Below are 24,394 nucleotides of genomic sequence, written 5' to 3' on the forward strand. Positions count from 1 at the left end.
GTCAAAGGGATCCCTCATCGGGGAGACGACTGTGCAGATGTCTCCATTCAGTGCAGAGTCATAGCGCCCTCCTGTGGAAGGGAGGGTGACCATCAATCATGACCCCCCCACCACCACCCACCGACCCACCCACTACCATCACCGCTTCTGATGACAGGGTGGAGGTCCCTAACTCCCCCCTCGCTGGAGAGAGCATCCTTCCTGCGTGCAAAAAATGTTACTTTCTCCGGTTTTCACTGACAACAAACAAGTTCCAATAAGGTTAATAAAACCAGAGCTGAGATGGGGAGGAAGTGAGTGAATGAGGGAGAAAGAGGGGAGGGTGAGATGGGGTTAGGGAGGAGGAAGGGGATGGGAGGGGAGGGGGGGGGGGGGATCAGAGCACCCAAGCTGTTGTATTAATCTGCAAATTTTCTCAGATGACGCAAAGACTGTGACTTTGCCGTCCGTCCCGTCTCCCTGTATCGTCCCGGCGTCCCTCCTCTCGTCCGTGTCCTCCCCCGATGCCTCGCTCTCATCGGATGGGAGACAGCGACACACAGCAGGTAAGCCCGGTTGCCGTCCCACCTCCTCCCCTTCTTAACGCCTCCTCCCTCAGCGTGCTCCCATTCATTCACAGCTGACACATGGTCCGGACCATTTGTCACCTTTGGCAGCGTTGATTTGTTGGGTGTCTCAGGCTGGATCGCTTTCACTGTTTGGAGCTCAATCATTCATGATTATTGGCTTGCAGTCATTATGAATGAATGAGTGTTGAGCTATTGGTGTTAAGTTAACTGTTGATTTTGGCCTCTTAAAACCTGCTGTTTGAACATGTGGCGAGCTGTAATGTCCGATTAGTTATCATCAGCATTGTTTCAGAACGCCCGTCTGCTTTAAAGAGCTTCCAAGGCGTCTGCTGACCGAATGAGAAGATGGATTTACTGTACGGAGAGCATGAGCTGTGTGAAATTCAGTCCTGCTGCTGGAGAGAAACGTTGACAGACGGATCAAACAGGAGAGAAAAAGGAAAGGAGGCGAGGGGAGAAAGTTTATAAATAGCAGAGCTTTGCCAGGGTGAAGAGAGCAGATGTGATAGACAGTCTGTGCTTAAGGAGTTCAAACAACAGATTAATACACTCAGATTATCATCCGAGAGAGGAGGGGAGGGAGGGGAGAGGAGAGGAGGAGGGCCTGACATGTGTGGAAACACACACAGATGCAGAGTAAATCACAAACACAAGCTCATCTGTTCGCTCACTCACACTTCATGGCCAACCAATTTCAAATACTGACAATCACACACACACACAAATCTGTTCCTTGATGGTTTCTGGCTGCATCTTCATCTATTTAATGCTAAAATGTTTTAATCAATAATCGATTAGTCGGTCATAGTACATATAAATGATAATTTATTAGGTTTAGGTCATTTAATAAGCAAACATGCCCTAAAGTTTGATGAGTCCAGCTTCTCCAAAGTGATGATTTGCTGCTCATCTTTCTCTCATATCCTTATAATGAAGGATGAATGGAGAAACCCAGAAGGTTTCTCCATTTCTGTGCGCAAAAATAATAATTGTTTATTTATCGTTTGAGTCATTTATCAGCTTCTCTTGTCGGTTTGATATAATTGTAAAATAAACACCTTTAGGGTTTGGACTGTTAATTATACAGAGAAGGACATTTGAAGATGTCACATTGAGGATTTTGTGACGGGCATTTTTGACTTAATCAAAAATGCAAATAATCAGTTGCAGATCTATATCTATTAAATATCTATTGAAGCTTGCAGTGAAAAAGTAAAACAGGCATCAAAACCCAACGGTATGACATCTCTGTAACTTAATCCAGAGAAAATCTGTCTCAGATAATGTCCAGTCATCAAACATAAGTAAGAGACCTTTATACACATAAACTGTTGGGTTTAACAGACTTCATAACATTTTCATAGAGTTGCATATAAAATCTGACTCTTTTCATAATATCTTCAGTTTTAAACAACTTAATATTGAAAAAGCTTACCTTTAAATTAATTTCTTGTTGATCATACCAATAATACCATTATTAACATTTAAGCATGTTTCCCCTATTTCTGTTCCAGTTTGAATGAGAGTGGCTGGATCATGACCACTTTAACTGTCACTAACATACCTCTGCCTGTGTGTGTATGTGTATGTGTCCCTCCGTCTGTCCGCTGCCCATGCTCCGTCCTCGGTTGTTGCCGTGTGCTCCGTATACTCTGCATTCTGCCACCTGTACGCCGGTTTGCCTGTGCTGCTACTGTGTGTGCTGGCTGCAGTTCACCCAAATATGGCCTTATTGCCGACAGGTATCACTTCTGTGAGAAGTGCTTCAACGAGATCCAGGGCAACAGTGTGACCCTGGGGGACGACCCGGCACAGCCAGTTTTAGTCAAAGGTCAAGCAGCAAATACCTCGTAAGGCGTTAAAACATGCCAAGTGAGGACACGTATTGACCCACGTGTGGTGACGTCCAGTGGAGTCGTTCACATGTGAATCTGACCTCCACTGAAAGGGTTAATATGCACCGTTTAACCTCCTGCTGCGGAGGTCTGGTGAAGCAAGGCATCACACGTGTTTGATGGCAGTTGCGGATATGATGGAGGAATTATGTGCCGCTCTGCTTTGAACTATTAATATTTCTTTAGGAAACGTGTTCTGATTCAACTAGAAACACTTATGTAACTTTTAGCATGTAGTTCTGTTTCCGTACTGTGGCTTTGGATTTGACAGCCTTTTTTTATTGAATCTGAAATTAATATTGAATCAAATAATTTATTCTTAATCCAATCCAACGCCTTATCAAATACTGTTTTATTTTATATCAGTTTTCAAAATCAGAATCAAAAAACGGTTTATTGCCAAGTATGTTGTACCTACAATGAATTTGGTTTGGTGATTGTCGCTCGACAATAAAGTACAATATTAAAAGAAAAAAATCAAAATAAGAAAATAAGAAAATTTACAATAAAATATGATAAACAGACAAAAAAAGAGTATTTTAAGACGAGTATGTTATTAAAGACATAAATTAATTTAAAACTTAATATCGACGAACAAAAACTGAAACCATCAAAGACCCCAAACTCAAACGCTAAATGAATGTCCATTTCTGGTTTTTAAAACATGAAAGCATATACATACGTAGAACCGGATCTGTTAGGAACCTGCTAGAGGAACCCAACCATGTAAACCGCAACATGGTGAACCGGAGATAGCAGCAGGTTGGTTAATGTACAATAATTATTGCAAAAGATGGAGAAAGTAATTGCAGATTCCATAATATCTATTAATTGTAACTATGTTTTGGTTATAAAACACAATAAAACAGGAGAAATTACAGTATTACTTGAATAGCAGTTTTATATTGAATTAATTCCAGCTGTGTGTGTGTTTGATAGTAGAGGAGTGTGTTGTAGTGCAGAATTGAAGAGCTTCAGTGACCATCCTCATCTCACTCTGCTGAATGAGGGGAGGATGGAAGGGAGGATGGAGAGGGGGAGGGGGATTATATCTCGATCCCTTTGCAAAGCTCACACCAAACAATCAACCCTTGGAAATAATCCTTTGAGACACACAGACACACAGTTACAAACACACATACGGATGTCTTTCGTGCAGATTCAGAGATCTCTTCAATGAGCAGTTTAGTGTTGACCTGTAAATAATGTATAATAATCTCAAGGTAAAATCAATTAAATCAAGTATTTATTGTTTTGGTCATTTCGATGTTCCACTGGCAGCAAATGATTGGAAACCACTCTATTGGTTTGTATGCCATTAGGTTCCATTAATTCCATGTTCTCTAATGGTCGTTTAACTCTCTAAATTATTAAATAAAACATTGCGTTTCGGGCTGACGCTAACAATAATTTTGACCCAGAGCCCAACTTGATGTCTTCCAATGTCTTGTTTTGTTCAAATAAAAGTCCAAAATCCAAAGATATTCAGTTTATGAGGAATTATGACAAAGACTGATGCAATTCACCTCACGTGAAAAAACTGGAAACAGAGAATGGTTTAACAGTTTTTTAAGTATTTTTGCTTGAAAAACGAGTGAAACAATGAATCCATTATAAAAAATATGTGCATGATTTTGTTTTAAACTAGATTTATAATACTGATGCACACAATGAATTCAAGACAGATCCAACGTTAAAGGTTCAGTAGACCATAGATGAATATTAATGGCTGTATCGGCTAATAGTATTGGCTAAATAAGTAGTACGTACAGAGTACATACATTCATCTTCTTGTTTTGATCCATCACAGCTTTTTTTCTGTAATATCTACGGTCAGATCAGAGGCAGGCAGACGGAGTTGGAGGGAGGGGGGAGGTTTCAGTGGATGTATAGCCAACGTGCATCTGTTTGATCTCTTGAATCCACATCAGCAATTGGCTGGTGACCTGGTTGGATCATTAATGTGGATATGAAGAGGGGGTTAACACTGACGAGCCTGTGACAGCCGGACTGTGCGAGCACCGAGGTAGTTCGTCATATGCTGCTCTGATGGTGTGTGCACCTTCAGCTGCAGCAGCTTGGACTCATTTACAGCAATCAAAGAGCCTGCTCTTCTGGGAGATTAACTCCTTTGGCCATCGGCGGGCCTGGTCGTCCTGGAAACCATGACGATTAAGAAGATGTGTCGTAAGTACATGACTGCGTGTGGAGGCTGATTGTGATGGTTATCACGCACTGCATGGGTCGCCATCGCACATCTGATGGACTGAGGGTATTTACGTTGAGGACGCTGATGTTTATCCAGTCTGCTTCACTTAGAAAGTCATTGTTGGAGAGTTCTCTGTCTGGCGGCTGCGTCTGGCCCATGAGGGCATGAAAACAGCTACACCATCACCACCACCAAACCAGCAAGGGTTGCTTCCTTGTTTCTTTGCTCCGAGCTCGACTCACTTTGAAGTCCCTCTGCCTTCAGCTCTCATCACTAACATGTGTTTCTCAAAGCTCCCTCTCAAAGACCAGGCTTCCCTTCAAAGGGTGAATGCCTCCTGGTCCGCAGCCTACCTGGCAGAGTTGTAATACCTGTCATGTTACTACGAAATCCAGGATTTACTGTAAGCTGCCTGACCACAACAGTCTGAACCTGCTGACTTTAGTTGCTGTGTTTTATTAGGCTAGGCTGTGATATGACGTAACAATCGTTCCTCGCCTGGCTGTTGTTCTGATTCTCTGGTCAGCATCTGTTTCCTGTGTTTTCCCTATAAACTGTACTTTGGGAAGTACTTTTCGAGCAAGACATTAAACCTTTAGGAGTCAAATTCAACCCAACAAGGCTGTAAATAGTTTCTGTTTCCCTCAGTTGTAATAGCCACAACGACCATTCCTCGAGGCCAGCTACGCTTCGTCTAGAGGCGGCTCTGACATTTCCTGGAGCAGGAAAATAATCTCTCTGTTAGGGAAGGAAGACAGATTTGCAGAGCAGCTACAGGTCCTTGAGCATGTCCTTTGCAGCTTATGTTCCTCAGCGCCGCCCTCCTCGTAGGACACATGTTGTTGTTTCATTATTTCAGGGGCCTCAGCTCAGGAAACAAAGGTTTAATCATCCTTATTCTTACTCTGACTCATGTGACTGGGGCTTAAGTTGCTTTATACATGAACACAGGGCTGGGTATCTGTACTCGATATTTACAAGGTATGGACCGAAATAACCCAGTACCTAGTGCAATGGAAACATCTCCAAATCAAACTATACCTACCATTGTTGTGTTTTTTCCCCAGATCTAGAAAATGCATGGTTTTGCTTGTAAACAATCAAATCAAAGGTTCTTCGACTTAATGCAACTTTTGCATGAGATCTCTCGGCCGGCAGCAAACGGTGCAAACAGCAAAAAGAGCGGCAACAGTGCTGACAGCAAGCGGATTCAAGCGGATTCAATTCTCAGGGGAGAATCGGAGGGTGGACAGTGCACTTCTGGGACAGCAACCCCATGGGTCATTGGCAATATTTGCAGGAACCGCAATAGGAACGCTGTGCAGTGTGCCGTCAATTAGCAAACCAAAGGGCCACACACACACAGCTTTACAGGATGGGTTTTGAATGAAGTATTCTTTTGGTATTGGTATAATTTTCATGACCTTTTTACGTACATGTTGTAACAGGATCACCAAAAGTTTTAAGCAAAGCAGCCTTTATCCCGCCTTGACGGCCTCAATTTTGAGTTCATCCACCAGGTTTTGTGGGATCCCATTTGCCCAGAACCTTATCAGCTTCTAGAGAAAGTAAAGTGATTTTAAAAACTCACTAAACCTTGATTTGTGAATGATGATAAAGAAAAATAAATTATCCCACCTGGTCCATGACTTCATTGTTAAAAACTCTGGGATGGTGACTTCCCCCATCCCTTCCCCTATGAGACAGCTCCATCTCTGAATGTGGTCGACTGATGTCACCAAACAATGATGATGCTGAGAATGACATAAGGGTTGAAAAGAGGATTTGTGAAGACTGTAACAGTGGAACATCCTCCCCCTCCTCTCCTCCGCCCTCCGCTAACCGAGGATTATATCGTTGCAATTGAAACCTAGCAGGACATTCTCCGCCCCACGAAAATATACTATTTCAGATCACGCTGGCAATCTGTCGTTGTGCCCGGACTGGCGACTGTTACAGGGACTAGAAAGGGGGGCAGAGATATGGCCGGAGAGTGGAGGTGAAAGCGTGAGAGCAGACCAACTAGTAGGTAACATTTTTTTGTGCTCCCCCTCGTCTACTGTACTTTTTTTATCCCTGCCGCTGCAGAAAATGCCTTCCGCTCAGCTGATGGATTATAATCATGTCTGATTGCGATTGTCTCATTGAGCAGACTGTTTGTAAATGTGACATTCATACTTCTGACAAGGATTAGGCATGGCCGCGCCGCTCTTAAAATGTGTTTATATACGATTAATGTTTAGAGATGTTGGCGGTGGGGTCTCCGTTGAGTAGAAATCTGTTATTGGACAGTGGACACATTCTTACTGGTTGACTCTTCCTTTCATGTTGAAGGGGATGACTTTGCCTCGGAGGAAAACTTGATTGCCTCTGTAGCAATCCTGTGTTGACACACAGGAGCTAAAATAGACTTTGACGGATAATAAGAAACAGTTGTCGGGTGTTTATTGGAGCTGGCTGTTTGCCAACTTTAAGAAGCGATGTGGCTTTAGGGTGACTGTTCAAAATGATGGATGTGGACTTCCATAATTAGAAGTGTTGACTTCTTCTGCATTTAGCTGCATCCTTTCTGATTATTTATGCTGCTGTATTGCAACATCAGATTATGCTTTTTAGCAATGCCAGTGCTGTTGCTTTAAGCATTACACTGTCGTAGGATGGTCCACCACTTTGGACGGTAATATCTCAACCACTATTGTATGGATAGCCTTGACCTTTTCTGCAAACATTCATGATACTCAGAGGATGAATCTTTAAAACTTTGGTGACCCCCTGAGCCCAAGTTTTTGTTTTTTAGCAGAATATCTCAACAACTAATGGATGGATTGCAATGAAATTGGATAAAACACATTAATGTTCCCAAGAGGATGAATGCTAATTATTTCAGTGATCCCTTGACTTCTTGTTAAGTGCCACCAGAAGGTCAAAAACTTTACTTATCTGGTGAAATATCTCAATAATACCCGCCAGATGGTTTGTAACACAGAACTACCTGGGAAGGCGCTTTCAAAAAATACTTGGCAGGTGATTGGATAAACCAAATGTCAGTTAAACTCTTGTTGAAGCTAGTAGGAAGAAGAGTGAAAACATATTTTCCATTGACAAAAGGCTTCAATGCAATTCTTTGATCTTCTTTCAAAAAAGAAATACTCTCCAGTTTCGATTTAACTGATGCTATTGCAGCAGCTACGCTAACTTCTTTAGGAGCCACCATTGTTGCATATCTTTGTCGTCTCAAACACACCTAAAACTCACCCATAGCTGCAAGTATCTCCTCACAGGATTCTGATTGGTCCGTGCTCTGGCTTGCTGGACTCAAACACATTACTTGAAGCCTGACAGATGTTATGTGATCTGCGATTCTAACATGATCTTGTGACATTGCGAGAATCCAGCTGCCGTGAAAGCTAAATCTAAGTTTCTTAGACGTTGACGTCCTCTAGCACCACTATGCGGATGACATTTGTGGTTTGAATAAATGTCTCATCAACGGTTTGATGGATGTGAATTTGAACAGTCTTGTCCCCCTCAGGATCTTTCATCTTGCGCTATCATCATGTCATAATTGCGGTTTGATTCTTTTATCTGCGACCAAATACCTGCAAATTCAGTCAAATCAGTCGTACTTTCGGAGTTCAGAGCTATTAAGCAAAAGTTAGCAAAAACTAAGAAGTTGAACAAGGTAAACATTAAACCTGACATCAGCGTGTTAGCATTGTGAGCATGTTGAAGTGCTGTTAGCATTTAGTATCAAAGCACCACTGTTTCTTTAAGTACAGCGGCAGGCTCTTAGTCTTGGTCCTTTCCTGAACTCTTCCAGTATGAATTCAACCAGTAAGGAACTTCCACTCAGACCCGTCAGTCACGGATGGTCGGACGGCCAGGGGGCCACATCTCACGGCTCCTAACTGACTCACTCATCAGCTATATCGCTTCTTTTATCAGCGGCTCCATATGATGTAGTATACATTCTGGCAGTTTCCATTTAGAGAGAGACGATCACAGATTACATCTCTTGAGTTGTTTCATCGTGTCCTGTTTAGCCATCGGCTGCTGTGTTTGGGTTGCCTGCAGTTCTTTACTTCCCTAATGAACCCAAACCAAGTGCTCAAAGGACATTCCTGTTGAGTGAGTGAGTGAGTGGTTGGTAATACTGGTTGTCCCTCAGCCTCCTTATTAAGAGAAGAGTCCGCCAACCAGTATGGCAACATTGTGAATCCTCCCTATAGCCACTGGAGACGAACGCTTTGTTAAGATCAGTCCGTAAACAATGCAGCGTCTTCACATTTGATGAATCAGTTTTAAAAAGTGCATCATTAACCAACACTGAAAACTTTGCAAGGATGTTGAAGCATGGTTGTTTTTAAGCAGTTAAACCTCATCTCATCCCTCCGTCTCCACAGGCAGGATGACAAACCAGTCGACAGCCAACCAGTCCAACACGAACAAGAAGGAGAAAGAGGAAAGCCAGCGAGATGACAACACAGAGGTGGCGGATAAAGATGCCGGCCACTGCACCCGCAACTCCCACAACCTGCTCCTGGGACTCACCGTCATGGGTATGCACAGACTGGGAAACTCTCTATCATTACGCAATTCATAATTAACTGCAGCATGTTTCCATCAGCTTGTGAGAGCTGGATTGTAGTTGTTAAAAAACATAGAATAAAAGTTATAAGAAAAAGCTTTTGGTAAACCTCATTTAACATCCGACATTGAATTCCATTTGAGGTCAGTTTTATTGTTTAAAAAAAGCCTTTTGTTTTATGGAAATACTAACACGCACACACTCGATGTACAGACTCAGTGATCATTTTTCCCATGAGACTTGTTGTTGTCTTAAGTCTGCTTCTGTAAACACTTTGGTATGTTTCTCCATAGTCAAAAAGAAAATTCCCGTGCAAAGTGTGTTATTTTTGTCCATCATTTGTCACCCAGATTTAAACCCCAATGTGAACCCGTTTACATTTTCTGTAGACGGATCTCATTTATCAGAGGTCTTACATGTCAGATGTAAGAGAACATTTTCTTTGGCAGAGGAAGAGAAGAAGAAGCAAAAGAGTCCACAAAAAAAATCTAGAAACTGATGTTCTATCAACATGTGGTTTCTCAATATTAATAATAGTGTAGATATTTTTCATAGTTGGCTGATATTTGTACCAATTTTCATTTTCTCTATGGCTAACCAAGTACACACTGCTATTAGTATCTGCTATTTAAACTCTCCTCTTCCTTTACTTCCTCCCCTCTACCCTCCTTTCCTCCCCTCCTATCCCTCCTCCTCTCTTCTCCTCAACCCTTATCTCCACTCCATTCCTCCCCGCCCCGCTTGTCCTCTCCCGTCCTCTTCTTTTCTCCTCCCTCTACATTCCTCCCCCTCTTTCCTGTCCTCTCCTCTCCCCTTAATTAATCATCTCCTCTCCTCTACTTGTCTCCCCTCCTCTTCTCTTTTCTCTCTTCTCCCCTCAACTCCTCTCCTGTCCTCTACTTGTCTCCCCTCCTCTCATCTCCACTCCTCTACTCTTGCCTCCCCTCTTCTCCTTTCTCTCCATCTTCCTCTCCTCTCCCCTCTTCTCTTCTCCTCCTTTCCTCTCCTCTCCACTCCTCTCATTTGGTTTCCTTTCCCTCTCCTCTCCTCTCCTCTCTTTTCCTTTCCTTTCCTTTCCCTCTCCTCTCCACTCATTTCCTTTCCTTTCCTTTCCATTTCTTTCCTCTTCTTTCTTTGCCCTCCCTCTCCCCCTTCCTCTCCTCTCCTCCCCTTTCCTCCCCCTCCCCTCTCTCCTCCCCTCCCCTCCTCTCCTCAGGTGTTGTCATGGGAGTGGTGTTTGGGATGTTGCTGCGGTACATGTCGGTGAAGGACAACTCCGCCCTCACTATGGTTTCCTTCCCCGGAGAAATCCTGATGAGGATGCTGAAGATGCTCATCCTTCCTCTGATCATCTCCAGCCTCATCACAGGTGTGTCACTGCACACACACACACACACACACACGCACACACACACAGGAAGTAATGTTTTCTCTTAGAGTGTGATCTGTCCACAAATATTGGACATTCATGAGCCCCAGAAGATGAATCAGACAGATGTTCCACCTTTGCATCTCTTCGGTTCATGAGGAGAAACCTTTTTAAATGAATGACTTTCAGCTTGTACTTTAAGAGTAATTCTTACATTGCATTTTAAAAGCTAAAACGCTGTAAGTATGTTAGCATATACTAACATGCTGAACATTTATCATCATACAAACTCAACATGACATAAGACTAAAATCCTAAACGTTTTTCATCATTGAAACAAGGATTTAGTGTTTTACAGTTGTTGAAGATACCGCTGACCAAATTCATGTGAGCCTCAGCTGTGCTTTGAGGATAATGCCAACTGTGCCTGCTAAATGCTAGTGTGCTGTATATACCTTACATAACATGCTGGGCGTTTGTATATTACAATGCTTACTGTACACGGTATTAAAATGAAAAGCTAAATGTTACCAATAAATCTAAGTTAACATGCTAACTGTACAGAAGCTGACATTCTTATCCTGGCATTTTGAGAGTAATATTGTACTGCTGGCTCTATGGATAACATTGCATTGTAACATGTAAATAAGTATATTTAACTGTACACAAGTCAACATTCTGATGTTAGCATATTAGAAGTAATATTGTCCTGCTGGCTCTATGGACAATAGTGCTTACATTGCATGCTAAACGCTAAAACATGAATATATTCACACATTAAAATGCTAAATATCAGCATGTTAACTGTACAAAATGTAACATTGTGAAGCATAATAAGAGCAGTTTTGCGTACTTCATGAGTGCAAACACTGATCATTTGTCTGTCTCTTTCAGGGCTGGCTGGTCTAGACGCCCGCTCCAGTGGCAGGATGGGTAGCAGAGCCATGGTGTACTACATGACCACCACTGTAATCGCTGCCATCCTCGGGGTCATCCTGGTGATAGGGATCCACCCGGGGAACCCCAAACTGAGGGGAGAGTCGTCGACCTCAGCCCCGAGGAACCAGGAGGTCAGCAGTCTGGACGCCTTCCTGGACCTGCTCAGAAACCTCTTCCCTGAGAACCTGGTGCAGTCCTGCTTCCAACAGGTAGCCTCAGCATCTGAAAAGTGTCTCTGGAACCGTTATTTAACTCTTTATTTGTGCACACTTTAGGGTGGTGTGCATCAAATACAAGTGTAACAGATATGGGATAAAGGGCAAGTTGGCCAATACTGGTCCAGCATTATTGAAGTTCTTTGTGTTTCTGGCTTTAAATCCTGTAATGAAATCTGCATAATTTATCCTTAAAATTATGTAAACCAAACTTCATTGAAAACATTTTTAATTATAGAGAAGCTGTTAGTTTTTGAATCCAGTAATGCAAAAAGTTGTGAATTTTAGCATCAAACTCTGTGCTGATGAAGATTGTGTGATATGATCTAAAGCAGTGGTTCAAAGCTGCGGGTCGGGACCCACACAGGGGTCGCAAGATTAATCTAAGTGGACGTGATCATTCAGAATTTTCTCACATCTTTTTTCTTTTTTAAAGAATCAGTGTAGTGTTTTATCTCTACGGCCCTCAAAAAAGTAGTCACTTACTAGTCTTAAGTAATGAAACACTAACAAGAGAAAATGATTTAGTTTGATTTAGAGTTGTGATTGATTTGTCAGCCAAATTCTAATATTTTAAAGACCTTTTTATGTGAACCTGAAAAAAAACACCACAGAGTACAAAGTATTTATTGAGCAGTCTGACAGAATGAAAGAACTGCAGAGTTGTTAACGACCGGTGAGTCTCTGGAGAACTTGGTTGTCCTCCAAACTCCGGAAACAAGTTAATCTACATGAGCGAGAGGATGTTTCGACCCAAAGGGTTTTCGACTACAAAAGGACCAAAAAAAGTCCAAGGCTGCCTTCTGATCATGTACGTGTTACAGAAGTTTGACTTTTGAAGTGTAATTGTCCAGTTTAAGATGAAGTGCAAATGCAAGCAGAGATCCTAGAATAAGACCTGCCTGTTTAAGCCTGCTTTCATTTAATAGCTTTGTAGTTTGAATATTTGTTTTTATTATTGCTTTTTATACAAAATAAGCAAGTTCTTTTTTATTAAAAGATGTGACTTTAGGCTCTAGTGAATTGAGATGGAACTTAAATAATCAAAACCGTCATTAATAAAAACCTGTGTTGACTGATGATTTATAAAAGGAATAATAACACTTTAAAAGGTGAGACATCAGAAACACTTTGTTCTTTATACCAGCTGAGAAATCTCATCGTGATTTTCCGTCTGAATTCTTCGGTTACAGTAACGGTCAGTTGGCCAATGGCGGACATGACCCAACTACTGTTTATCCAAGCTGATCATTTGTAAACGATAATCTGAGTCTCAATCACGAGGAGACTTCTTTCTGTCCAAATCCTGTTTTTTTGCCCCCCTCTCTCTCTCTTCACTCTGCCATGCGTGTGTGTCTGAATGATTAGAAGTAGTCGTCTGTGTCGGACCGGGCGAGGGTCAGCCCGTCTGCTAATCTCTTTACATCTGTAATGCTACATCTTTATTTACCACAGGCGGGCAATCTGCTGGTGAACACAGAGCGCTGCTGAGCACCAGCTTATAGACTTCTTCTCCCCACGGTATTCTCTGTTTCATCCCTTTTATCTGTCTTTTCCACAGCTCCCTCTCTCTCTCTATTTCCTGTCTGCATCTCTGTTTTACTGCTTCTTTTGTTTGCTCTCATCGGGGGATTCATTGAAGTCATAAAAGGCATAATTGCTTTTGCAGGAAGGAGTCGTCCTTCCCCTTTTTAACCTTCCCGTCCCTCTTTTTTTATTTTCATTTTGTTTTCTTCCTGTTTGAATCTCTTGTTCCCTGTTGCGCCTTTTTCTTTATACTCTTTATACACAAATCTGAGTGTGCTTTGCTGCTGCTTTTGTTTGCTCACGCACAATATTAATATTTTGCTGTGTGATTTATCATAGGATCCCGTTAAGTACATTACATTACATTATTACATTACAGTCATTTACACTTTTATCCAGTATAACTGTTGGCTATTCTTCCTGTGGTCCAAAGTATACAGTCAATTACATAATACATATTATAAACACAACAAACAAAACCGCTTGTCTTATTGAATTAACAATCAAGTGCAGAATGGGAATAACATTGTCATTCTTTAACAAACAATCACGATTATAAATCAGAATTCCTCACGAATTCCTAGTTAACTTAATTTTTTACTTTATCCCAAAAACATTATCTTTCTTAGTGAACAAAACATGTCGAAATGACCGTAAATGATATGATCTTTAATCTATCACACATCTAATCCCAAGAAAGTAGGGTATTGAATTCAATTTATCATTCTCTGCTAAAAGGGGCTTCTACTTTCTCTAGATTTTACATTTTACTTCTTACACCATGAATCATAATTCTCTTGAACAAAATGCGTTAATATTCTCTTGAACAAAATGCAATGAGTTCCACCTGCCTGATGTTTTCTGTTTCATGCTTGTTTTTGCATTAGGTATCATGAACCTCTCTATCTTTCTTCATGTTTGATAATTGTGTTGAGCAAACTGAGAGAAAAACCTCTCACATAATATCTATGTGAAACGTCTCCCTCCAGGTTCAGACGGTGATGAAAGCGGTGCCGGTCCCAGTACCAAACCAGACCGAGCCCATCTTAGTGAACAGGAAGAAACTGGAGTACAAATGGGGCATGAACGTCCTCGGTGAGTCGACGCCGGAGCTGATGTTACTTCCTAACTGCGGTACTTTCCCCTCCATGTTTCCGTTGACACACTGCTTTGTTTCTTCCTCCAGGCCTGATCGGCTTCTTCATCACCTTTGGGATCTGCATGAGCAGGATGGGCGAGCGGGGGAAGATCATGTGCGACTTCTTTAACATCCTCAACGAGATTATCATGACGATGGTTTCCATGATCATGTGGTCAGTGTCTTGTTTTTACCCCCCTCCTGCTGTGCGTGTTTGTGTGCACCCATCTGCAAGCATGCACAACATGTGTGTCTGTTTTGGTTCGCATTGCATTGACATTCTGGAGATGCCACACACAGAGAGGTCAGTGACAGTGATGGATAAGGTGAAGACGACGTAGATGAGGCATGTTGTGGGAACGAGCTGCAGTGTCGGACATCGAAAACCGAAGAGGAAGAGGGTGAAAGAGTGTTAGTGAAGGACACAGACAGATGGAAGAGAGAGAGAGAGAGAGAGAGAGAGAGAGAGGGTTTCCCTGGCACATGCTGGGGTTTGTGGTATGTTGGGGAGTAGCAGGGAGTCGGAACAATGTTGCAGGACTCCCAGGGGAGCCGAGGGTGGAAGATCTCCAAAATGTAATGGATCCACTGACGGCAGAGGAGCCACTTGGCAGAAAGCAGATGCAGAGTGGGAGGAACGGCGGGGACGTGGAAAGATGCATGTGAGAGCTTGTCTCCAGAGAGAGCAGCGCACAACTTGAGGCTTCGCAGGACTCCGGCTGGACGAGCAGAGAAAGACAGAGTAGTGGCACTCAGAGCGGGGGATGGTCAGGGAGGAGGGAGGGAGGAGGGGAGCTGGAAGAGAAACAGCAGGATGCTTGTGTTGCAGCCCTCCGAAGACATCTACATGTGTGCAGCTGGACACCAAAGGAATCGCGTCCTTGTTCGTATCACTCACACAGTATAAACAGATTACTCACGGGGCCCACGGAGCGCTCGCCAAACGCCCAGAGTCCAGTGTATACAAAAACACGTATCATACGAGGAACACATCCATCAAATCATACACACGGCAGGCTCCACCAAACAACTGTCGGTGGATGCCAGGGACTCGAGTGGGGGGTGGGGAGCAGGCCGTCGCTTTGACCGGGACCAGAAGGAGGCGTAAAGGAGGAACACCGACTTGATTCACGCTTTAACACAGCGGTCTGTGTTCATGGAGAGGAACAACTGCACTCCGAAGCTGGAAACCAGAGATCCAAGAATGTGTTTCGTCCTCTGGAGGAGGAAAGTCTTCCTTTGACTGTTAATGAAGAGGAGTTAGGTGTTGGCCTGACTTAACACATTATTTATTATTTATCACGTGATAAATGCTTCCAGGTGCTTCCAGATCATATGCGTTCTAGGGCTGTGGTTAATGATTATTTTCATCATTCATTGTTAAATTCATTGCTCCAAAACAGTATGGATAATTGATTATATTTGCTGATGAACTAAGTAATCAACAATCAACTGAAACATTCAGCACTAATCCTTTCACCTCTCAACTTAAACTTTATACAAATATAAATTAGCTTTTCAGCGTCTAACATGAAAATGATGAGAAGCACCCTCAACTTTCGTTTTCAGGTTTCAGAATGAATATATGATGGTTTAGGACTGAATGTTTTATCTGTTTTAAATACGGGAGAGCTTCAACAACTCGTCATTTCATTATTTATTTTTTTTTTTCATTTATTCAAAAATAACTGTATAATAAATGTGAATATTTGCTGCTTTTCCTGATCTTACATTATAATATTCTAAATATTCACTGAGGAAACTAATATGGATTTTATTTCATTATTTTCTGAGGTTTCATAGACCAAACGTTCATCCGTAAATAGAGAAAATAAACACCACATTAATCGATAATGAAAATAATAATAACTTGTAACTTCAAAATATATAATGGGTTTTTTTCCCCTTAAGAATCATCTGAGGTTATTTATAAACCACAACAAAAACATCACATCAGCAGTCGAATTAAACTGGTCTAAAAATCAGTTTATATATAAATTTGTGAGTATATGAAGAGTTAATTTGCAAAAAAAGATAAAGGCCATTTTTTTATGACTGAACAAACACCAGTTTGATAAAACAATACAAAAAATCTATGTAAATAAATAAGAACAGAGATGTCTGTTTATGCAAATGAGCCCTTCATAGAGTCATATCCTAATTAAGCAGTCAGCCTTATGAAGAATAAATAGTTTCCTGCTGACTCTGTTCTCAGGTACTCTCCTATCGGCATTGCCTCCCTGATCGCCGGGAAGATCGCCGCCATCGGAAACCTGGAGGTTGTGGCCAGGCAGCTGGGCATGTACATGGTGACCGTCATGGTGGGCCTGTTGATCCATGGCTGCTTCATCCTACCCGCCATATTCTTCGCTATCACCAGAAAAAGCCCTTTTACTTTCTACCAAGGGATCTTCCAGGCCTGGATCACGGCTCTGGGCACCGCCAGCAGGTAAGAAAAGCCTGCAGGAAGTGTGTGTGTGTGTGTGTGTGTGTGTGTGTGTGTGTGTGTGTGTGTGTGTGTGTGTGTGTGTGTGTGTGTGTGTGTGTGTGTGTGTGTGTGTGTGTGTGTGTGTGTGTGTGTGTGGAGGTTCTCTGTTTGGGGCATGTGTTAACACATGTGTGTCACATGTTTCTTTTACAACATCTATTCCTCGAGCAGCTGCAGTAGCTGCTGTGATTGATCGGCGTAGCCTGCTGCTCGCTTTCAGCTATCTGGGTTCAATCTGAAACGGCTCAAGGCGAAAAAGTATTTACGTAGAGGAATCAGGACAACGGAGCCAAATGTGTGTAAGCACAGGCTATCATAGACAAGTCCCATGTCAGACAGATCCAGTGTTGTAAATGTCTAAGCCTCTGGGATTAGTCGTCACCAGCCACACTGGCCGGCTCGGATCGGCCTGGCTCGGCCCGGGAGTCTGCATCGCAGCTAAAACCAACTGTCATTTTGGCACATTACTGAGGCTTTAGTGAAAAACGGTAATCCTATCATCGTTTTCTCTAATTATATTATGACCCAAGCTTAGCAGGGCCAGGAATCAAATTCCTTTAATTCACATGTTGGAGGATTGCAACAGTGGCGTTCACCAGCTGTTAGGAGGCTGTCGGCCGACTCAAATTTCCACTTTTCTTTTTTTTTTGTCTCTACCCCGACTTCACCCCCTCACCTCCCTCCTCACCTCTGCTCTTTTGTCTTTCACCACCTGTCTACCTATTTTATATCCTTCAGCAGACACTTTGCTTCTGTTCTCTGTAAGTCTGCACCTTTTTATCTATCTCAACATCTTGTGTGGTCTTTCTTCTTCTTCTTCCTTCAGTGCAGGAACGTTACCTGTCACTTTCCGCTGCCTGGAGGAAAATCTGAAGATTGATAAGCGTGTAACTCGCTTCGTGCTGCCCATCGGAGCCACCATTAACATGGACGGCACGGCGCTGTATGAGGCCGTGGCAGCCATCTTTATCGCCCAGATGAACGACATCTCCCTGGACACCGGACAGATAATCACTGTCAGGTGAGTCACATGGTGGATGTACTCGTGATGTCTCCTCTTTCTGTCTTTATTTTGACTTAGAAACCATTTAAATACAATCAACTTAAACAAAGTGAGTTTTATATTAGAGTTTAAATCAGTGGTTCCCAACCCATGGGTCGCGTAACATTTAGTACTGAGAGTTTTTACAGAAAGAGAGATAAGAGACCGATAATTTCAACATTGTTTCACATTTCCATGTTGAACTTAAAGACATTAACAGAATAAACCTTGCTGTGTAAAATAATTATGATCCACTGACCTGTCACCATTTTCACGCCGTCTGAGCATCATTCTTATCTCACATTGTCGCTGATCGATGCCTCATTCACTCATGTCTTTGATGCTTTACCGAGAATAAGCATACTTCCTAAAATGCTGAACCATTAGATCTATAGAGTAGCTTATTTTGATTGTTATGAATTGAATCACACTTTTAAATGTTATTTTTAGATTCTGAAATGGGGACCCACTCAAATGACCACCTGTGGGTCCCCTTTGTTTGTCAGTACACAACAACATTTTTAATATAAAACATCACGCTGAGTTACTTTAGACAGGTTTTAAGGAAGACAAAAATCTAAAAATGTCAGTGTAAGTATGACAAAAAAGCTGATCTACTGTATCACTATCCAATTCATTTTCATTTAAGAAAAAACTTAAAAGTCATTATTTTTCATTATCCATCAGCAGATGAAGATGGACACAGCCTTCTAGTGTCAAATTCTCAGGTCTAAAGGTGAAACATCTAAGTGAAGGATAAATAAGAATATATTATGTTTAAATGGAGAAGGAGTTTTTATTACAATGCATTATTTGTAGAATGTTTCTACAGTAGCCCTCATCACTAGATGTCGGCAAATCCTACACACTGCACCTTTAATATTAATATTTAAAATGCATATGAAGCTTCACAACCCTTCCATGTAACAAGCTATTTGTTGTCCATTATTGATGTTTTCACCACCAGCTGGTTACAAGAGAACAGTATTCAGGGGACTGAAAGTCACATGACATGCTCTCAGCATTTTGATTGGTTGTTGCAAATATTAAAAGCAGTTGTAACCATTCAAATAGTTTTAACTTAATGCAACTTTTAAAAGACCACATGCTGTGTTAGTTGCATTAAAACATTGCTGTGCGTAAACAAAATTCCTTCACATTTTCATGTGTCTTACATCAGTTAGAGGCAGCGTGCTTTAGTTTTATGCAGAAAAGAAGGACATCTTTAAGTTCTGCACGAAGGAAGTAAGTTTTCCCATTTCTGAGGTTGCAGCTAAACATTCATGTCTGATTGGAACCAGTCCGCTTGGACCAGACTCAGCTTGTTGCGGCCTCGGGTTACAAATGATGCTCTGCACTTTGAAGTTGTTTATTTTATGTCTTTCATCAAAAGCAGTGAAATTCCAAAATTTCATTTTCAAAAGATCTATTATATGATCTGTTGTGGAATTGTGAATAAGATCCATATGTGGTGTGTGTAAATCTTGTGATTGTCCCAGTCGCAGTGGAGTGATAATTAGCTCTGCAGTTTGTCAGAAAGGACTGACATGTAACGCAGAGCTCTGAGATCAGATGAACAGCGTCGTGTGGTAAACACCGACTGGCCTGCAGTCACATCTGGGACCAACATGAACTGATAATATCTCTAATTGCAAACATGTCATGACGAGCAGCATTCCACTGAGCGGTAAAGATTTAAGTCTGAAAACTTTAAAAAAGTCAGGACACATTAAGGGATTCGGTTTTGTTTGGCAATTAACATTTTTAAGACACATTCCAGGCAGAACAGTCAATAACTTAATTATGTCTCCAGTGAAGCAATTTGTGATGAGCAGTGGTGTGCATATAATTAGCACACATAAAACAGCAAACACTAGGTAAAAAAATATTTTTTACCTATTTTTTCAAATAAAACCAAGTTAAACCATTATGCCAATAACTTTTTACTGCAGAACCATCCCAGAGATGAATCTGCTTTTTTATTAATATAACTGTTTGTTGTAAAGATCCTGCAGAGTTTCCTCTGCAGTGCCGGTTACTTTACTGCAGACACTGAACACCTCTTTTAGTACATTTTTGTGATTCACCTTGAGAGATTGATACCATCAGATAAAAGGGAACAGACCAAGGGTCAACCTCTGGTGATGAAAAGTAAAGCCAAAGCTGAAGTGCATAAACCTGCATTCTCTCTAATGTCCATCAGGGGGCGACTCCTCTGGTTGTATAGAAGTCTATGAGAAAATGACTCTTCTTCTCTCTTGATTTATTCCCTCAGTAAACATTGTAAACATGAGTTTATGGTCTCAATCTCTAGTTTCAAGTCTTCTTCAATACAGCACAATGTTCATTTAGTAAATGATGGTCCAATTAGAGTCAAATAGACCATAAAGCAGGGTATGCTTTATGGGGTTGTCCTATCTTGGAGCTGTTGCTGTTTTCGTTTTACAACTTTAACCCTTTCACAGTGTGTTTCCAGTTCATGATAGTTAATTGGAACATTTTGGTTCATCCTAAAAATGTCTTATTCAGTGTCCGGTTGTACTTAGCCCTACCCTCTCGTGTCACGTCTGGTTCCAAAAAAACAAGATGGCGACGGCCCAAATGCCAAACATGAGGTTTTTAGACGGTAGTCCACAAACTAATGGGTGACGTCACGGTGAATACATCCACTTCTCATATATAGTTTTTCGCACAGACTTAATTAAACATTAATTACAATATTGTTATCAGGATCCTGTCAACCTTGATCTAAAAGAGTTTTTGCCTCTACAACGCGTCAGTATTACTCTCAAATGTAATTTAATCATCTAGTATTGTTCTTGTATCTAGTATTCAGTATAGTACTCAACTATTTCTATACTTTTGCCTTCAATCACTGTCAGGAGAGGGGGGAGAAAGTCTAAAAATCAATGCACGTGTCTTTCGTCTGGTACACATTCAGTACTAGAAATGATTCATGACATTTATGTAAAAATTAGTCTGCATCAAGTTTTGTTATTTTACTTGTTCACATTCTAAAAACGTAATAACAGAACTCATATTTTGAAATCTCCTGCATGTATCTCTGTAAAGGAGATAGTTTAAATATTTGCTATGATGTTAAAGTAACCCTGTAAATCTATGTTAACCCTCTAGTAATCCTTTAGGCGGTTACCACAGTGACATTTTGAACCGGTGCACTAACACGGTGATGTATGAAAGGATTACATTTATTTTAATAACAATGAGCTGGAGATCCTGTAGAACCTGTTACGAGTTTGAATGGATGTTCGTGGAAAAGCCTTTGAAATAACACTTTTTCATTTGGTCCAGTTCAGATGTCTTTTTGTGGGCTGTGCTTTTATCAGATAAAGCAAAGTCAACAAAACTACATTACATGAAATCCATTTCCTATCATTCGTCGCTGAAGTCATCACGTCTGCTTTAATGCCGAGCAGCTCTGCTTGCAGAGTGATGCTGATCTCTTGCTAGCTGGGAAACAAACAATGTTACCTGATAAAAATTCTAGTTTTACAATTTCATGTGTTTCAGATTTCTGTGAGATTAAACTGTACATTTTATTTGTTAATTTATTAATGTAACAAACAATGCAGAATTTTCAGATGGAGGTTGGAAAATGTTAATTTTTTCATCCTTCCAAAACTGCTATGACCAATTTCAGACAGAAATATCTGTGTTTTCACTGTCAGTGGCCGCGTCACATAAATCAGCCGGCAGATTCCCTTTTATACTAACGTCAATTGGTATCTGAGCCCTTTAGGGTTTGGACACGCCATGCTAATTGGACTAATTGCGTTTATTGGCAGACATTCGGCTGACTCAGTGAAAGCAGTTAGTGAGAGGTAGTTAGAAGTCTGGTTTCTCTTTTGGCTTTTATCAAACATATTTTCCTTTTATATTCCAAGTATGTAATGACACAAGTTATTGATGCATGTGTGTTTGTCCTATTGATGCATGTGTGTTTGTCCTGTTTGTGCATGTGTGTGTGTAATGTGTAAAAGATAACAGGAGAGTGAAAAAAAAAATCATTTCCCCTCAGGGATCAATAAAGTTTGTCTTCTTTTTCTTTTCTTTTTTTGGTCTCTAGCAATGCTGTGTTTATCTATGACGTATTTCTGGCTATAATAATTTCCTCTCACGCATACTTAGATCAAAAGCATGCATGTCTACTTCCTGCATTCTTGTGTTCAAGTGCAGCGTCTCACAAACGCTGTTAGGCAATATAAAGTTTGGAGTTCCCTCTTTGTAAGTGTCAGAGCACTTTCTGTTAATTGATATGTTGTTTTCTTGAATTCCTCCCCAGTCTGACTGCCACCCTGGCCAGTGTGGGAGCCGCCAGCATTCCCAGTGCTGGACTGGTTACCATGCTGCTGATCCTGACGGCTGTGGGGCTTCCTACTCAGGACATCAGTCTGCTCATCGCCGTCGACTGGCTGCTGTGAGTCAGGTGTCTGAAAGGTGGAGGTGTTTGAGTGTGTGTGAGGAGAGGTATAAAGGTTTTGGTGTCATTCTTCTACATCCTCCCCCGCTGATGATACTGTTTGTCCACCCAGTGACAGAATGCGTACCTCCATCAACGTGGTGGGCGACTCGTTCGGCGCCGGCATCGTGGACCACTTGTCGAAGGCCGAGCTCGCTGAAATCGACGCAGCGGAAATGCGAATGCTCCAACCGGAGGAGCTCGATTTCATCCCCCCGCCACCGATCCTTGAAGGGATCGACCTGATCGACCCCTTCAAACCGCCCGAGCTGCCCCCCGCTCCCCTCGCCCGCCCAAACAAAACCACCACGGCCCCGTTCCCTCCCAGTCCCAGTCCATCACTTACTCTCCGTCCCGCTCTGTCCGATCTCCGTCACCTCGCTCCATCCGCTCTCCCTCCCCGCGCTCTGTCTGCTCCCACTCCCCCCGGCCTTTCCGCACTCATTCACCACGCATCCTCCGCAGGACGGAGGCGGGCTACTGCGCCCTGCCCAGCCACGACAACCAGGTAACTACTACTTCTTCTTCTCCTGCTTCTAATGCTGCAGAATACATGTTCCTCTATGATACATTAATAACTTAAATTGAATAAAGAGATGCGCCATGTTTTTGGAGATTGGCCTGATGGTCAGAACAAACAGTGGACTCCTAAAACATCCACCTATTCTGCCCAAAGAAAACCCTGTTTCTCTTTAAATTTAGTGATATTCAAATTTTCCAATAAACTGGAGAAAGTTTTCCTTTATGAGGTTAAGAATCATTCTTAAGCTAAATGGAACCATTTTAAAAATAGTCGTTTCTAGCAGTCCAACATATTATATAAGATGTTTACGATTAACATTTGATTAGTTTATTTAGCTATCATTTTATCTGATTTATATATATATACATATATATATGTGTATATATATAAATTAATCTGTCCTGCTTTGGTTCTTTATGAGATACTTGTAGGAAGTCTAAGGCTGAATGGCAATTTTGAAGCTGATTAAATGGTAAAAATGACATGCATAACAAAACACAAACAACAAATATGTTGTTTCAGAACAAAGCTTTTTTAAGATGATGTACTTGTATATTCCTATATCTTTAAAATGTGTGAATCTAAAGGACAGGAAGCAAAATAACTTGATATTAACAAGATATTAGCAGTGTACTAAAGATTAACGTTGCATGCTTACATGTTTAGCTAGTGACTACCAGAGATCTATTTATTTATGTATTCATTTAACGCGTGTATATTCTCTGTTTTAGTCTCTAAATAAAAGGCTTCCTGGTCGACGTGTTCTCACTTTGTCTCTTTGCCCTCTCAGGTTCCCACAATGCCTCGCACCTACAGAGAGAGAGAGAGAGACAGGGAACGGGAGCGTCTGAGGCAAGAGAGTGAAACCGAAGAGGAGGAGAGAGAGAGGGTTCTGGGTGAAATAAGCGACGGCGAGGAGAGCGATGACACTGCTTACGATCGGAGGCAGGCCATGCCCCAGAGCGACCTGCCATGATCAGATTTTTACCACCCAAAATAAATAATAAGCCTTCCCATCGATTAGTTTCCGTTTTACGACAGCTTTTCGAGGTCCACACTGGATTTCTGGCAGGTTACATTGCTACTTCTACTTTGATATACATAAATGCTAAAATGTTGAGATGGCCCTTTAAAACCAGGCCTGAGACTTCTGCTCTTTGGTTTGCAGAGAGGAGCTTTAAACGGAGAGTTGTTCCCCTAGTTTACTCATGTCTCTATCACTGTCTTGATTTTTTTGTCATTTCATGATCAAATGCCTGATATTCCTTAAATTTTCCTGATAGGAGAGAAATTGTGAGTCTGCTCTCGATGAGAAGAGTATCTTGGTGTTATCAGCCTCTTAACACACAACTACAAGTTATAAGTTGATCCTTTACCTTTACCCAACTCCTTTCATTTTCCTGGCAGGAAGT

The 24,394-nt window shown here is 41.6% G+C and overlaps 1 protein-coding gene across 1 annotated transcript; it reads left to right on the plus strand.

The window, feature by feature from the left end:
• The first annotated feature begins 4,629 nt into the window (after positions 1-4,629).
• slc1a9 (solute carrier family 1 member 9) lies at positions 4,630-23,998 on the plus strand. Its single transcript, XM_054606757.1, is given in 12 exon segments — positions 4,630-4,651; positions 9,077-9,232; positions 10,478-10,630; positions 11,525-11,778; positions 14,301-14,406; positions 14,498-14,624; positions 16,665-16,898; positions 17,764-17,958; positions 22,283-22,417; positions 22,533-22,735; positions 22,738-22,967; positions 23,773-23,998. Coding segments are annotated over 12 exon segments (2,001 nt in total). The 3' UTR covers positions 23,959-23,998.
• Positions 23,999-24,394: the final 396 nt, after the last annotated feature.

Source organism: Anoplopoma fimbria, chromosome 11 (assembly GCF_027596085.1).
Source record: "Anoplopoma fimbria isolate UVic2021 breed Golden Eagle Sablefish chromosome 11, Afim_UVic_2022, whole genome shotgun sequence".
In the NCBI taxonomy this organism is placed as follows: Eukaryota; Metazoa; Chordata; class Actinopteri; order Perciformes; family Anoplopomatidae; genus Anoplopoma; species Anoplopoma fimbria.